At 35.7% G+C, this 17,271-nt stretch overlaps 1 protein-coding gene across 9 annotated transcripts in view; it reads left to right on the forward strand.

Annotated features, from left to right (window-relative positions):
- Positions 1 to 17,271, forward strand: part of TSGA10 (testis specific 10) — a 142,931-nt gene that overhangs the window by 2,314 nt on the left and 123,346 nt on the right. For 4 of the 9 annotated variants that reach the window (XR_004624828.1, XM_034659005.1, XM_019800428.2 and 1 more), the window contains exons 2-3: positions 5,489 to 5,617; positions 15,226 to 15,441. Coding sequence is in view for 3 of the 9 variants with exons in the window: in XM_011225880.3 (XP_011224182.2) it covers positions 5,489 to 5,617; positions 15,226 to 15,441 (345 nt within the window). In the remaining 6 variants the exon portion in view is untranslated. The remainder of the gene's footprint in view (positions 1 to 5,488; positions 5,618 to 15,225; positions 15,442 to 17,271) is intronic. The other 5 variants (XM_034659003.1, XM_034659002.1, XM_034659001.1 and 2 more) reach the window with 2 other exon arrangements.

The raw sequence follows: 17,271 nt of genomic DNA on the forward strand, positions 1-17,271 counted from the left end.
TTACTGTTTTGTTTGAAGTGAATTCCCAAAACATTTATTCACTTATTTTTATAATACAAAAACCTATCTCAAAATTATTCATAAAACTTTGTGGTTTTCTACATCTTTCTGTTAGGCTATTCCTTCCTACTCCAAAGCATCTGTCAATGTAAACTTTGGGAAACAGTTTTATAAAAAGAAAACAAGATTTCAGAATCCCATATAAAATACTCCAGTATTTTTAATTATTCTATCAAAATATTTGGTGACATTTGTTGAGCATGTGTTATATGCATGATATTTTGCTCAAGATTGATGTTTTTTCTTTTTAGGACATGATCTTACCTCCTATTTCATGAGAAATGAAAATTCTACCAGGCAGGACCTTCTTCAAATTTCTACCCCTTCTTATCTAAATCTTCACCTGACCTTGCTTTCCTCTTTCTTGTTTCAAAGGACAGTGCACATGCCGTTCCTTTGGAGAGAGGCTCAGTAGCCTCTCTCCATTAGTTAACATTAACCCATATCTTAGGAATCTTTGATGTGTTTATACTATAGGGCTTCTTAACCTAGAGCACAAGAACTTTAGGGAGTTATTCAACCCCCTGAAATTTTTTGTAAAGTTCTGTATGTGTTTTTATTTTACTGAGGAGAGGACTCAGGGCTTTTGTTTAATTCTGAAGGGAGTCCTTGATATAAAGAGAATTAAGAAACAAGGTTTTTTCCTTTGTAGTAACCCTTCAACAACGGTGGTCTTCTTCCACCTTTTGCTGTACTTCTCGTCTCACAATCATACTTCCTAAAAGAAGTCTACATTTTCTATTTCCTTTTGTTCATTACTCATTTATTAGTCCTCTTTGAATTTGCTTCTACCCCATCTGTATCTTTGAAACTACTTTGTTCAAATCATCAAAATTTTGTTATTTTGAAAATGTGCTATTGACTACCAGCTTTGTGCTGGGCACTTCTGTAGGCATTAGATATAACAGTGACCAGACAAAAGCCTAGATCTCTTGGAGTTTACATTCTAGTAGTGGGAGACAGACAATAAACAAGTGAAAAAATAAATGATACAATTTTAAATAGTGTTAAGTGCAAATAACCTGATGAAAGAGTATCTAGGAGAGAGGCTACTTTAGGTAAGAGGTCAGGGAAGACCTGCTGACATTTCAACCAGAGAAGGAGCCAGTCATGCACAGGGCTGGATAAGAGAGTGTTCCTAAGAGAGGAAAAGCAAGGACAGAGACCTTGAAGTGGAATGAGATTGGCCCAGTGGAGGAACAGAAAGAAAACCAATAAAGCTGATGGGTGAAAAAGAGAGTACTAGATCTATTTAGGAAAGTGAAGGCAGGGGTGCCTGGGTGGCTCAGTCGTTGAGCATGTACCTTTGGCTCAGGACCTGATCCAGGGTCCTGGGATCGAGCCCCGCATCTGGCTCCCTGCTCCGCTGGGAGCCTGCTTCTTCCTCTCCCACTCCCCCGGCTTGTGTTCCCTCTTTCACTGGCTGTCTCTCTCTCTTTGTCAAATTAATATATAAAATCTTTTAAAAAAAAAAGTGAAGGCAGGGGCCAAATTATGTAGGACCTTAAAAAGCTTGGATTTTTATTCTAATTATGGTGAGAAGCCATTGGAGTGTTTTGAGCAGGATCTCACTATTTAAAGTGATAGTTTTGATTTCAGTTTGGACAACAAGTTGTAGGGAGCCATAGTAGAAGCATGAAGACCACTTAGGGAACTGTCCCAGTAATCATGTGGGAGATGAATATGGAGGTGGTAATAAGCATGTTGAGAAGTGGATGGATTTAGGAAATATTTAGAACTAAGAGGGCTCATTGTTGGGGGTTAGGAAAGAGGAAACAAAGACAATCCCTTGGGCACTGCACAAATGGTGGTGCATTTGACATGGGAAGGACTGGGAAGGAGCATAATGTAGTGAAGGCAGGGTTGAGAGCAGGAGTGCAAGTGGGGGACTTAAGAGGACTGTTTTAGACATGTTAAAGTTGTGATGGCTCTGGACATTCCGTAGACACAGTACAATGTGTTAAGTGCCCCAGTAGGAGTATATTCATAGTTTTGGGGGAATATGGAAAATACATCCTAAGTCTTTCTTGGGGGAAGTTGAAATCAAAACTACTTTTTTTGTAGTCTTTTTCTCTATATTCCCTTAGCATACGTGTGCATTCCTCTGATATGGCACTAATCCTGTCATACTGTAATTTCTGATTTATTTGTTTGGGATTTCCCTAGACCCATTGAGGGTTGAGATTGTAGGTTTTTATTTGTTTTCCATGTTTCTTTTTCTTTCTTTTTTTCTTTCTTTTTTTTTTAAGAGGAAGAGAGAGGGGGAAGGGGGGAGGGTAGAGCGAGGAGGGAGGAGGAGAGGGAGAGGGAGAGAGGATCTCAAGCAGACTCCACGCTCAGTTCAGAGCCTGACATGGGGCTCGATTACACAACCCTGAGATGGTGACCTGCGCTGAAATCAAGAGTCGGACGCTAACCGACTGAGCCACCCAGGTACCCCTGTTTTCCACCTTTCTGTCCCCAGAATCTAATGTTGGTTCATTCTTATTCTACCTGTTTATACATTTGTTTGACAAGTGAGTAAAAGTGACTGTTAAAATCTGAAAGTATAAACTGAAACAGTGACAGTGGGGATAGAAGAAATGCACTTAAGAGCGATTTTAGTGAAAAGGTAAATAGGACTTGATGGCCAATAATATATATAGCACTTCTTGCCAAGTAGTGTTCTAAAATGCTTTACTGTAAATCATTTAATCCTCACAACAGCTCTCAGAGGCAAGTACTATTATCATTCCTATTTTATAGATGAGGCTGTGGCCAGAGAAGTAACTTGCTCATGGTCATTGCAGCTAAGAAGCAGCAAAGGTAGCCTTATGAATATAAGCAGTCTGATGCTAAAGAACAAATTCGAACTCTTATGCTGTGTTGCTTCCTCATTGAGAATGATTGTGATTCTAGCTTGGGTTTTTATCATAACAATTTGCTGCTTCCAAAGTACTTTTACTTGCATTCTCTGAGATCTGTAAAGGAACACAAGTTCCTTTTAGATAGAGATAGTGGGAATGTGGTGATTTGCAGCTGAACATATGAATCATTAGGAATTTTCTTATTCACAGTAAGCTTGAAATACTGCATTTCTAAAAATGCTGCTCAGTAATTCTGAGGCGGGGAACCTGGCTGGAGAGATATGGGCAATTCAAATACACTGATTTCTCTCCCTTTTCATTTGCCTCCAAAGCTAGTGCAGAGCAAGTAGCAACTCTAATATTGCTACTCAATTGCTCACAATTGTCAGGTAGACTTTTGGCCTCTTCCTACTTTTAATTTCTAGTGTAACTTGATAGGTAATTTTATAGAACCTCTACCTGACTGTTCAGTTTACCAAGGAGAAGAAGGAAAGTTCAGTTTTATCTGCTTTTGTACATTCCTTTATTATCAATCTATATAAATTTTTATTGGCACTTTCCTGTTATGCAAAGAATTCTGTGCAGGTTCGTAGGAATACAGAGAGCTCTAGGACATTGCTTGTTCTTAAGATTCTAATAATTGTGTGAGGAATACCCATCCAGAAAAAATAAATTGCTACACAGTTTATTCTGTAACCAATATATACAGAAGTCTCAATGAAGAAGTAATCACTGTTTGATGGAGAATATTGAGAACACCTCCTAAGAGAATATGGAATTCAAGCTGAGCCTCAGAATTGTATTTAATTAAATGGAGAAAAGGGCAAGGCTCATGAACAAAAGTTAATGTATTTCTATAATGATAATATGAACCTATGTCTAAAGAATATAGAGAATAGTTTGTCTTTTATAGAGGTGTTCTTGGAGGTATCAACTAGAAGATAAGTTTGGAGAAGTAGTAGGTGACCAAATTATGAAGAATTCTGAGTTTGTGGCAGGTTACAACTTTAATTGAAGAGATCCTTGCTATTCTTTTTTTTTTTTATGATCCTTGCTATTCAAAGTGTAGTCTCTGTACTAGCCAAGTAAGGAATTACTGAGCATCATTTTTAGAAATGCAGTATTTCAAGCTTACTGTGAATAAGAAAATTCCTAATGATTCATATGTTCAGTAAGATTTGAAAAGTACTATTATGGTGTATAGTCTGAATCTGTTATTCTAAGTCAAGTGTTTATGGCTAGGAACACATTTTTTAAAATTATTATTATGTTCAGTTAGCCAGCATATAGGAACACATTTTTTAACAGAAAGTACATAAGAAAAGATACTTAGGATTTTGGCTTAACCTGTACAGGCCTAAATGATTCATAAATTAGAAATACTCTGTGAGAGCTAGTGCTGAAATTCCAGGTGAGGTAGTAAGTGCTGGAATGAAGAACAGAAAAGCAGATTTATATCTGGTTTAGGGAAAGGGAAGAAGGAAGATAAGCCTGTCAGATTGCTAAGTGCTGGATTGTACAAGGTGTAATACAAGGTCAATGACTAGGGCATCCTGATCCTATAGTTTCCCAAATGCTAGATTTTGGAGAATAGCATCTGTGTTGCCAGGAGAGATCTAGGATGCTTATAGCAAATTCTCTCTTCCTTAGCATAATGGCAACCTTGATTCACGGAAAAAACAAATTATTTCCCTAAATTACACAATTTCTGAGATACATTGTCATGTAAAAAAGCACAGGTGGACTAGTAAGTATAGTATGCTAAAGTGGAAAATATTTTAATATGTTATTTTGCACATGTGCAAATATATATGTAGGGAAAGTTCCTAAAAGTGGAATTATTTGTACAGAAGCTATGTACATTTGTAATGTTGCTAGATTTTGCACAATTGTTCTCTAGAAATATTATATCAATTTACACTGCCACCAGTGATGTATATGAATGTTAAATTATATGTCCAGCTTTCTGATCCTTGTCAATGTGAGGTTCAAAAATGGTATCTCGGTGTTTTAATTTGTGAGATTGAATATCTTTAAATCTGTTTAAAAGCCCTTTCTGTGAAATATCCATATTCTTTGCCAATTTTTCTATTAAGGTATTTCATTCCCCTTTTTATTTGTATGAATTATTTCTATATTAGGGAAGTTAGCCCTTTGTGGTATGTGTAGCACACCTTTTTGTTAATATACGAAAGCAGCAATCAATAAGTAGCTAGTAGCTATTATATTGGATAACACAGGCCTAGAAGTAGTCTACATGATTTCCTGATGACCCATATTTCTTTAGAACAGTGATTACCAAAGGGGTAGGATGGGATATGTTTTTTTTTTTTTTTTTTTTTGAAAAGCATGTTTAATATTGTAGTTTTATCTTTGGGGAACACAGAAAAAAATTTCATAACATGAGATTTTAAGAAAGTAAAGCTTGACGAAAATCCTCTTAGCTGCCCAGGCAAGGTTAAAAATAATTGAAAATGTATCTAAGAATACTGTTAATTTCCAAATATCATTGGCTGTTGCGAAAAAATCACAAAACTGTTTTAAACTGAATGCCTCTATCATTTCCATTTTTTCTCCACTAGGTTACCACCAAAGAACATGATTTTGGTCTAGGGGCTCCAGTTTCTGAAGCTGAAAAATACCAGAATACTCTCCAGCTAGAACAAGAAGTGAGAAATCAAGATAAATTCATCTCTGCACTGAAATTACAGGTTACATTTATTTCCCTGAATTAATTTAGGATGGGGGCCTATTTTAAAACATGAAGATGGAGAATAAATACTAATTCAGTGTTCATTGAAATTTTATGGGTCTAAAGTCATTCCATTTTTATCTTAATCATTTTGATACATGCAGATTCAGGTACCTATGAGTGCAAACTATGTGGCAAGTGTTGTATCCAATGCTTTTAAGTACATAATCTTACTTAATTCCAACCTTATGAAATAGTGATGTAATTTCCATTTTACAGACATGGACGCTGAAGTTCCCAGAGGCTGTAGAATTATATTTGACTAACAAGTGACAAAGCTAGGTAGGATTTGTTTGAACTCCCAAGTTAGCTCGGGTTTGAACCCAGTTCTCTGAACTCCAAGTTCAGTATTGTCTGTTTTCCTGGAGCCTGACCTGTGGTAAGGCTACTAATGAAGGCTATTCAAAGAAACTTCCTCTTTTAGGAAGACAGAGTAGACTTACTTTACCCTATTTGTCTCACTAAGTACAACTAAAAATGCTGAACATTTTGTTACAAAACAAACATAAGGACATTCTGAAAGGTGGGCAGGAAAAGGAAGGCTGGTTAGGGACCTCAGCATACAATAAGTGACATCTTAGTGAATTCCTGGGTTTTCCTTTTGCTCCACGTATCTCAGATGGAGTGCTAGAAAAACTGGCATCTAGAAACAACAGTGGATGCAGACGAAAAAAGGACTAGCCCCCCTTTTTTTCTGTCCTAGGTCTTTATAATTTATATACATTTTTAATTTGGAAACAATCTCAGAGTTATCTAAAGTTGCAATTACAGAACAAAGAATATCCCCCCAACCCCAAACCATTTGAGAGTAAGTTGCAGACCTGATGTCCTGATATCTCTAACATTTGAGTGGGTATTTCCTATAAATAAGAACACTCTCCTACAAGACCACAATACAATCTGGTAAAATCAGGAAATGAACCTCAATACATTGCTTCCAGCTAATCCCTTGACCCCCTTCAAGTTTTTGCCAGTTGTTCCATAATGTCCTCAATAACAAAAAGATCTAGTCCAGCTTCACACATTGCGTTTAGTTACTGTGTTCCTTCATGTTCTTCATTTAGGAACATTCTTCCTTGATTTTCATGACCATAACACTTCCTTGATTTTCATGACCATAACAGGCCAGTTATTTTGGAGAATGACCATTGATTTGGGTTTGTTATGATTATCTTTATGTTATGAACCTTTGGGTTTGTGGAAGCCAGCCTTCAAATTCACCCCACCTCCTTTACTCACACTCGAATACAGTCTCCTTGCACATGGTACCAGAATTGATCTTTGTGACCAAGAGCATAGAGCAGAAGTGATTAAGTTATGAAGTGATCTCTTGGATCACTTGGTCTGTGGGAAGCAAGTTTCCACATTGTGAGCAGCTCTGTGGATAGGCCCATGTGGAAAGGAACTGAAGTAGCCAGTAGCCAGTGAGAAACTGAGCCTTACCAGCTATGTTGGGTGAGTTTGGAAGTGGATTCTCCAGCCTCACTTAAACCTTCCTGCAGTGACTGTCACCCTGATTGACTCTTTTCACTTAGTGAGAGACCTTAACACAGAATCAACAAATTAAGCCGTTCCAAAATGAATACAGACAGGAATATCACAGAAGTGATGGTGGGTTCTTTTCACTACATCCTATCAAGTATCATACAATTTTAATTTGTCCCATTACTAATGATGTTTATTTGGATCCCTTGATTAGAGTGTTATATTCTGGGCTTTTCCCCGGTGAAGTTCCTCTTGTTTCTCTCTTAATTATTTCTTAATTTTTAATTTTTTAATTAAAGTATAGTTGACACATAGTGTTACATTGGTTTTAGGTGTACAGCGCAGTGATTTGACAACTCTATACTTTATGCTCTGCTCACCACAAGTGTAGCTGCCATCTGTCACCATACAGTGCTATTACAAGACCATTGACTATATTCCCTTCATTTTACCCTTCATTTTCATGACTTACTCATTCTGTAACTGGCAGCCTATACCTCTCATTCCCCTTCACCCATTTTCCCCATCTTCCTCCCCTCTAGCACCCATCATTTTGTCCTCAGTATTTATGTATCTGTTTCTAATGCAGACTATTTTTGGACAATGACTGCCTGCTCAAATAACATGAAAAAACTGTAGCCCCACTCCTGCTGGCAAAATCTGAGTAAAGAGCCTAGACTTCCACCCTTGTCAGGCTGTGACAAGGAGTCCTTGTCACAGCCATAACTCATGGCCCACCCTCCAAGCCCCCGCATCCCACCAAGGTGGTATCAAAGAGGCATGCTGGGGAGCCAAGACTTTTGCACCCACCAGGCAGTAAGTACCCCCCACAACCACCTAGTGTCAGCAAAGACCACATGAGGAGCCTAGGTATCCACCCTCACTCAAAGTAACAGGTATCCCCTTTCCTTTTTGTTGAGGTGGTTTCAGAGGGGACCTCATGCAGAGTTAGGACTTCCACCACCTCCTAGCTGTAACAAGTCCACCCCCCACAGTGGTGGTAGAGGACACATGGGAACAGTAACAAGGTGCCTGCCTGTATTCTTCCTTACTGTGGTGGTGTCAGCAAAAGCCTGGTGGGGATCCTGAATTCCCATCCCTGCCTAGCAGTAACAAGGAAACCAGTCCTCCCTAGGTTCAATAGAGGCCTAGTAGAGAAATTGGACTTCCACCTACACCTAGCAATAAGAAGGTAGCATCCCCCTTTATTAGCTGGAACTAAAGTCACAGGAAGTGTGACAAGAAGCCTACTAAAACACAAGAGCATAGCTCAATGAAAAAAATCTCTTCTTATCTCAAAAATCAGGAATATCTCAACCTTAATGAGAAAAGACAACCAAGAGATGCCAACACAGAGATTAAATTGAGATTATCTCACAAGAATTTTAAATCATTTAACATATAAATACTTCAAGCAGTTCTGACCATGTTTGAAACAAACACAAAGCTAGAAAATCTCATCAAAGAAATAAAAGGGGGCGCCTGGGTGGCACAGCGGTTAAGCCTCTGCCTTTGGCTGAGGGCGTGATCCCGGCGTTATGGGATCGAGCCCCACATCAGGCTCCTCCACTATGAGCCTGCTTCTTCCTCTCCCACTCCCCCTGCTCGTGTTCCCTCTCTCGCTGGCTGTCTCTATCTCTATCGAATAAATAAATAAAATCTTAAAAAAAAAAAATCTTAACAAAAAAAAAAAAAAAGAAAAGATACAAAGAAGAACCAAGTGAAAATTTTGGAACCAACCAAGATGTTCTTCAGTAGGTGAATAGATAAATTGTGGTATTATCTGTACAATGGAATATTATTCACTGATAAAAAGAAATGAGCTATCAAGCCACAAAAAGACATGAAGGAACCTTGAAAGCAAATTGCTAGGTGAGAAAAGCTAATTAAAAATGTTACATACTTTGTGATTCCAACTATTTGACCTTCTGGAAAAGAAAAAACAAAGAGACATTAGAAAGATCACTGATTGCCAGGGATTTGGAGAAAGGAATGGTGGGAGGGGTGAATGGAGCACAGGTTTTTTTAGGGCAGTGAAACTATTCTGTATGATACAGAAATGGTAGATACATGTCACTAAGCATTTGTCAAAACCCATAAATCTACAACCCAAAGAGTAAACCCTGATATTAACTCTGGACTTGAATGTGTCAATGCTCATAATTGTAGCAAATATACCATACTAATAACAGATATAAATAGATGGGAAACTGTGTCGGGTGGGGAAAAGGGGTATGTGGGAACTCTCTATACTTCCTGATTAACTTTTCTGTAAGCCTACAACTGCTCTAAAAAAAATAAAGTCTAGGGGTGCCTTAGTGGCTCAGTCGATTAAGCATCTGCCTTCAGCTCAGGTCATGATCCCGGGGACCTGGGATCAAGCCCTGCATCTGGCTCCCTGATCAGCAGGAAGTCTGCTTCTCCCTTTCCCCTTCTCTGAACAGGCGCACCTGTGCGCGCCCGCGCACTCCCTTTCAAATAGTTGAATAAAATCTTAAAAAATAAAGTCTATTAAAAAATGCATGGGAGAAAATATTTCCAAATCATATATCTGATAAGGGACTAATACCGAGAATATATAAAGAACTTTACAACTCAACAATCAAAAAACAAAACAACCCAATTCAAAAGTGGGCAAAGGACTTGAATAGACATTTTTCCAAAGATATACGGATGGCAAGTAAGCAAATGAAAAGATGGTCAACCTCATCATCCATTCAGGAAGTGCAAATCAAAACCACAATGAGGTATCACTTAATACCTTTTAGGATGGCTATTATCAAAACAGAAAATAACAAGTGCAGGTGAGGTTGTGGAGCAACTGGAGCCCTTGTACATTGTAAGTGGGAATGTAAAATGGTGCACCATGGTGGAAGAAGTTGGGCAGTTCTGTAAAAATTAAATATAGAATTACCATATGATCCAGCTATTCCACTCATAGATATAGCCCCAAAAGATTAATAGTAGTAAGTCAGATACTTATACACTGACGCTCATAGCAGCATGATTTTCAATGGCCAAAAGGTGGAAGCAACCTAGATGTCCATCAATAGATGCTTAACAAGATGTGGTGAGTATATATAATGGAATATTCAGCCTTAAAAAATAACAAAATTCTGATGCAAGACTGCAACATGGGTGAGACTTGAAAACATTATGCTAAGTGAAATAAGCTAGGCACAGAGGGACAAATATGTGATTCCACTAATATGAGGTACCTAGAACAGGCAAATTCATAGAGAGTTATTGTTTAGTGGGTAGACTTTCTGTTTGGGATAATAAAAAAGTTCTGGAAATGGATGTGGGATGGTTGCACAATATTGTGGATGTACTTAATGCCAGCAAATTGCACGCTTAGGAATGGTTAGAATGGTAAGTCTATGTATGTTTTACCACAATGAAAAATTTTTTTAAAAATACAGTAACAAATTAAAAACTCAGTGTTCTCAAACAACAGGATGGAAAGGAGAGAGGAATGAATTGGTGAACATGAGGATAGAAAATAGAAATAACCTAATCTAAACAGAGAGAAAATGGATTGAAAAAGTGTGAAGAGAGGCTCAGGGACAGGTGAGACTATAACAAATGGTCTAATATTTAGATCACTGGAGTCCCAGAAAGAAAGGTGAGAGAGGATGGGACTGAAAAAGTATTCAGAGCAATAATGGCTAAATATTCTCCAAATTTGGCAAAAGGCTTAAGATGGATTAAAGAAGGTGAGTGAACACAGGAATCACAAAGAAACCCATGCCAAGACACCCTGTATTCAAACTTGTGAAAACTAAAGGCAAAAAAAGAAATCCTGAAAGTAGCAGTTCATTACCTATAGGTGAACACCAATTCAAATAACAGCAGATCTGAAAACATGGAGGTTGAAAGGAAGTGAAACATTTTTTAAATGCTAGAAGAAAACCCAGTATTTTGTATTCAGTGAAAGTATCCTTCAGAAATGAATGGAAAATCAAGGCATTCTCAGATGAAGAAAACTAAGAAAATTGGTTGCCAGCAGAACTATCCTAAAGAATAGCTAAAGGAATTTCTCTAACTAGGAAGGAAGTGATAAAAGAATCTTGGAAGAATAGGAAAGAAAGACAAGAATATGGCTAAATGCAATATAATTTCCTTTTTTTTCTTCAAAATTTTGTTTGTCAAACGTAATTCTCAATGGATGTAGATGAAATATTTAAGATAATTATTTTATTAGTAGAGGAGGATAAAGGGATATAAGGGGTATAAAGGGAAGTAAGTTTTCTACACTTCACTTGAGCTGAGTTACAAATAAATTGCACTTTGAGCAACCGCTAAAAAGCTATGCAAAGAGAGTTCTCAAAAACACTATAGATAGTCAAAATGGAATTTAAAAAAAAGTTCAAGTAACCCACAGGCAGTCAGGAAAAACAAAACAGAAGCAACCAAACAGAAGTCACACTTAAATCTTTTTTTTTTTTGAAGTATAGTTGATTCACACTTGAATCTTAATATAAAAGTCTAAATATACCAATTAAAAGAGACTAGTAGACTGGATTAAAAAACCTGATCTAGCTCTATGCTGTCTGTAAGAAATTCACTTCAAATATAATGATACATGTAGATTGAAAGGTTGAAGGGCATACAAACCAGAAGTGAAGAAATAAAACTATCCCCAATTGTAGATGACATGATCTACCTATAAAATTTCATAAAATCTACAGTACAAAAATAGAGTTAGTAAACGAGTTCATCAAGGTCACAAGTCATACATATTCATTTTCTTTCTGTATATTAGCAATTAACATGTGGGAATCAGAAAATGCAATATCATTTACAATCACTCAAATAGAAAATGGAATCCTTAGATGTCAATCTAAAAAAGTAATTACGAATTTATAATCTGAAAACGACAAAATGCTAATGAAAGAAATCAAAGAAGATCTAAACAAATGGAGCAACATCATGTTCATGGATTGGAAGCCTCAACATAGTAAAGATGTCAGTTCTCTCCAAATCAGTATACGTTTAATGCAATTCTCATCAAAACCCCAGCAAAAACAATTTTGAAAAGAATAATAAAGTGGGAAGAGTCATTCTCTTTCATTTCGAAGCTTAATAACTACAGTAGTTAAGACTGTTTGGTATTACTAGAGGGATAGACACAGATCAATGATCCAGAATAGAGAATCCAGAATAGCCTTACACAAAGCCAAAGTTTAATGCAGGAAAGATAGTCTTTTCAACAAATGGTGCTGAAACAATTGGATATCTTTTAGGGAAGAAAATGAATCTAGACCGAAACCTCACACCTTACACAAAAATTAATTCAAAATGAATCATAGATTTAAATGTAAAACATAAAACTATGGAACTTTTTTAGGTTAATATAGAAAATCTTCAGGATCTTGGGCTTGGTGAAGTGTTCTTAGATGTGACATCAAAAGCATGATTCATAAAAGAAAAATTGATAATTTGGACTTCATAAAAATTTAAATCTTTTGCTTTGTGAAAAACCCTTTTAACATGATGAAAAAACAAGCTACAAACCATATTTCTACCAGAGGAATCATATGTAGGATACATGAATTCTTAAAACTCAGCAGTAAAAAGGAGCAATCCAATTAGAAAATGAGCAAAAGATGTGAAGAGATAGATATTTCATAGAAGGATATATGTTGATAAGCGCATAAAAAGATGTTCATCCTTACTAAACATCAGGGAAATGCAAATTAAGACCAAGATGAAAAAACAATGCACACCTATAAGAACAGTTAAGATTAGAAATAGTGACAATACCCAGTGATGGCAAGGATGAGGAGAAACCAGATCACTCAAACATTCCTGGTAGGAATGGGAAATGGTATAACCACTCTGGAAAATAGTTTAGTTCTTTATAACCTAAATATATATTTATCATACAGCCCAGCAGTTGCACTCCCGGCTTTGCCAGAGAAATGAAAACTTATGTCCATTCAAATACCTGTATATGATTGTTCATAGCAGCTTTATTTGTCATAAAGACTGGAAACAACTACAATTTCCCTTAGTCAGTAAATGATTAAACAAACTGGTAATCCATACCATGGAATATTACTCAGCAACAAAAAAGAATGAACAATTGATCCATGTAACTTGGATAGATCTCAATGGCATTGTGCTGAGTGAAAAGACAATGTCAAAAGATCACATTCTATGGTCTTTATCACGTGGTTTTATTTATATAACATTCCTGAAAACACAAAATTATAGAGATTAGTAGTTGCTGAGAGTTAAGGATGGGGAGGGGAGAGGATGTGTCTATAGAAGGGGTAACAGGAGGGAAGTCTTTGTGGTTATGGAATAATTCTGTATCTTACCGAGATGCTGACAACAGAAGTCTATATATGGGATCACGTTGTACCAATGTCAAATCTCTGAGTTTGATACTGTACTACAATTATTTAAAATGGAACTATTGGGGAAAGTGGGTTAAGGGCCCAGGAGATCCTTTTGTACACTTTGTAACTTCCTGTGAGTCTTTGGTTATTTCAAAATAAAAAGTTTTTTTTAAAGCTACGTTTTGAGTACCTGTCATCTGCCAGAAATTTTATTTGAACTTTTATACCTGACTACAACCCTGCAAATTGTAGGTATTCTCTCCATTTAGCAGATGAAAGTCAAGAGGCTTCCATTTATTTTTTCTGAAGTTAGGTGCATCTCGTAGGATCAAGAAAATACAGCAAATTGTCAGGATTAAGTAACTGGTAAAGAACTACAACAGGATTGAACCTGTCTGCCTAATTCCAAAGCCTACCTCCTTTTTTCCACTTGAAACTGCCTCTTCTAAAGTACTTGTGTCTTGGAATTTAGTAGAAGTAGTAGGATTTGATGTTAGAGGTGAGGAGAGTGAGTGTTTTAAATTTGTTTTATTTATTCATTTAAAAATAATTTGAGCATTATAGCTAAATATATAGTAAATGATACAGAAATGAGAGGTGTGTTGATACCGAAGTTAGAGACAATCCCTTTAAAGTTGCTTAGAATTTAGTGGGAGGGAGACACGGAGGTAAACGAATAACATATGTTATAGAATATCAAGATTAAACTCTGTAAGAGGCTTTATGGGAGCACAGAGAGGAAAAGCATTTAACCTCTTAGGTGCAGTGGAAAGTTAGCAAACATTTTTAGTATGGTCTTATTGCTCAGAAATGTGGCACTGTGGAAGCCATGAACAAAGATAAAAAGACATATAGATAGATAAATTGAAGTTTATGTGTGTTTATCCCACATCCTATAGTTTTAAAAAAGATACAAGTAATAAAAAATAGCTTAGCTAATAAGAATAGGGGGAAAAAACTTAATGAAAGCATGGGAAAGAATAGCAGACAGGAAAATATTGCACATAGGTTCTGTGCTAGTTACTAGAGGTGGGTTGCAGGTAGGCTTTAAAATTCCTCGAGGCCAAGGCATAAAAGGAAATTTTAGTTAAATCATTCACCATATGTCCTGACATATAATCATTTTCAATGGGTCTAATATATATTTTTTCCTTTAAAGGCATTTGGATACCTCCGTGATAGAAAAGGCCCTTTTCTTCATCCGTTGATGGTTTGATAGGCTGGGAAGGAAAGCTGTGGTCCTCCACATTAGTCAGCAAATACTTGATTGATTTGTTATTTAGCTTAGTCAAGTAAGTTATTGATATGTTCAAAATAACTTTTTTTAAAGAGTTAACATATTTTGGTAACGATAATTAGAAATTTAATTCTGAAGAAAATCTAATTGATATTAATTATTAAAATTAAGTAATTTCAAGACTGGTTTCTTTTGTGCATATATAAATATTTGGCCATTTTTCTAATAGTTTTGGCTAAAAATTAATAGTAATTAAGTTTATTAATTATAAATTATCTTGGAAGATGTAGCTATAAACCTTTAAATTTTCATTTATTTTTTCAGATAGGTATTACATTCACATGATTCAAATTCAGAAAGTGAAAAAAATATATATATAGTTAGCTTTCCTTCCAGGGAAGCAAACCTCCTTTCCTGATTCCAGTCACCTGCTTGTTCTCCTCAGAGGGAAGCAAAAGAAATATTTTAATATGTTTATTTTCTTTCTCATTATAACAGATTGAAGATCTCAAACAGACAAATCATGGCTTGGAAGAATATGTTAGGAAACTCTTGGATAGTAAGGAGGTGGTAAGCAGTCAAGTAGATGATTTAACCAGCCACAATGAGCATCTTTGTAAAGAATTGATTAAAATTGACCAACTAGCGGAGCAACTAGAAAAAGAGAAAAATTTTGTGGTGGATACCGCCAACAAAGAACTTGAAGAAGCAAAGGTATTATATTTACCACTGATAGGATTTTTTATTGAGTTATAACTGATATATAGCATTATATTAGCTCAAGGTGTATATAACATAATGATGCAGTATTTCTATATATTGCAAAATGATCACTGCAGTAATTCTAATTAGCATTTAACTACTGATCAGGATTTTAATTCTAATTTAAACGTCATGTAATTGTTAAATGGAATGGAAAAAAATGACATTTATATCATTTGACAGTTTTTTAGAGTTGACATTACATTTAAATGTCTACTCTAAGGATTAAATTATATTGTATTGCACATTTTATTTCTTTTTAAAAAGTTTTGCTCGAAAAATTCCCTAAGTAATATGTAGCCATGGTAAAAACTTCAGGCACTAGGAATGTTCTGTAGATGTGGCATATATATATATATATATATATATATATATATATATATATATATAAAATGGAAGATTGCTCAACCATCGAACAGAATGAAATCTTGCCATTTGCTACAACATGGATGGAACTAGAGGGTATTATGCTAAGCAAAGTAAGTCAGAGAAAGACAAATATTACATAATTTCATTCATATGTGGAATTTAGGAAATAAAACAGATAAACATGTGGGAAGGGGGAAGAAAAGAGAGGGAAGTACATCATACAAGATTCTTAACGACAGAGAACAAACTGAAGGTTGATGGAGGAAGGTGGGTGGGGGGTGGGCTGAATGGATGATGGGTATTAAAGAAGACGCTTGTTATGATGAGCACTGGGTGTTACATATAAGTGATGAATCATTAAATTCTTCTCCTGAAACCAATATTATACTATATGTTAACTAACTAGAATTTAAATAAAAATTTTAAAGAAAAACAGGAATGTTCTGTATATAGGACATTTCTCTCCCTTCCTAATTCTCTCTACTGCAGAGATATCTACCAACAAATAGATATATTTCCATGCTTTTTTTCTATTTTCACACACACAGTATATTTCACACTTTAAAAAAGTTTTTTAATCAAAGTTTTAAATTTCTGTGTAGTAAAATTTGCCAATCTTTACTGACTTCTGAGTTTTGATTTTTTTTGTTTTCTGAGGTTCTCCCCCTTTTCAAAAATTTCAATAGACTTTATTTTTAGAGCAGTTTTGGGTTTATAGCAAAATTAAGCAGAAGGTAGTTCCCATATACCTCCTGTCCCTACACATGGACAGCCTCCCTATTAGCAACATCCCCCACCAAAGTGGTACTTTTGTTAAAATTGATGAACCTGCATTGACTCATCATTATCACCCAGTGTCCATAGTTTACATTAGGGTTCACACTCGATGTTATATGTTCTAAGAATTCGGACAAATGTAGAATGAAATGTATCCACTATTATAGTATCATGCAGAATAATTTCACAGCCCTAAAAATCCTCTGTTCTCCACCTAGTTTTGATTCTTGTTTAGGAAGATCTTCTCACCTCAAAAACTATAAGAATATTTTCTGCAGTTTCTTGTAATACTTTAAAAATTTATTTTAAAGTTTTAATCCTTCTGGAATTTCTTTTTGTTCTAGGATGAGGTAGGGTTGGATAGTCCTTTCTTTAGTCACTGATTTGAAATGCCATTTTAATAACTACTGAATTCTCATATGTTCATGAATATGTTTCTGGATTGTTTGATTTCATGGATTCATGTGCTATTTTCTGTGCCACTATCACATTATTTTAATTAGTGTAGCTTTATGATATTTTGATAAACATTTTATTTCTTGTTTGAGTTTTTAGTACTCTGCTATAAAATTTAGAAGCTAGGAACAATAAAATAAGAATTCACATATTATAAACTTTGACTTCTATTTTAACTAA

The sequence above is a fragment of the Ailuropoda melanoleuca genome, chromosome 4 (genome assembly GCF_002007445.2).
Source record: "Ailuropoda melanoleuca isolate Jingjing chromosome 4, ASM200744v2, whole genome shotgun sequence".
NCBI lineage: Eukaryota > Metazoa > Chordata > Mammalia > Carnivora > Ursidae > Ailuropoda > Ailuropoda melanoleuca.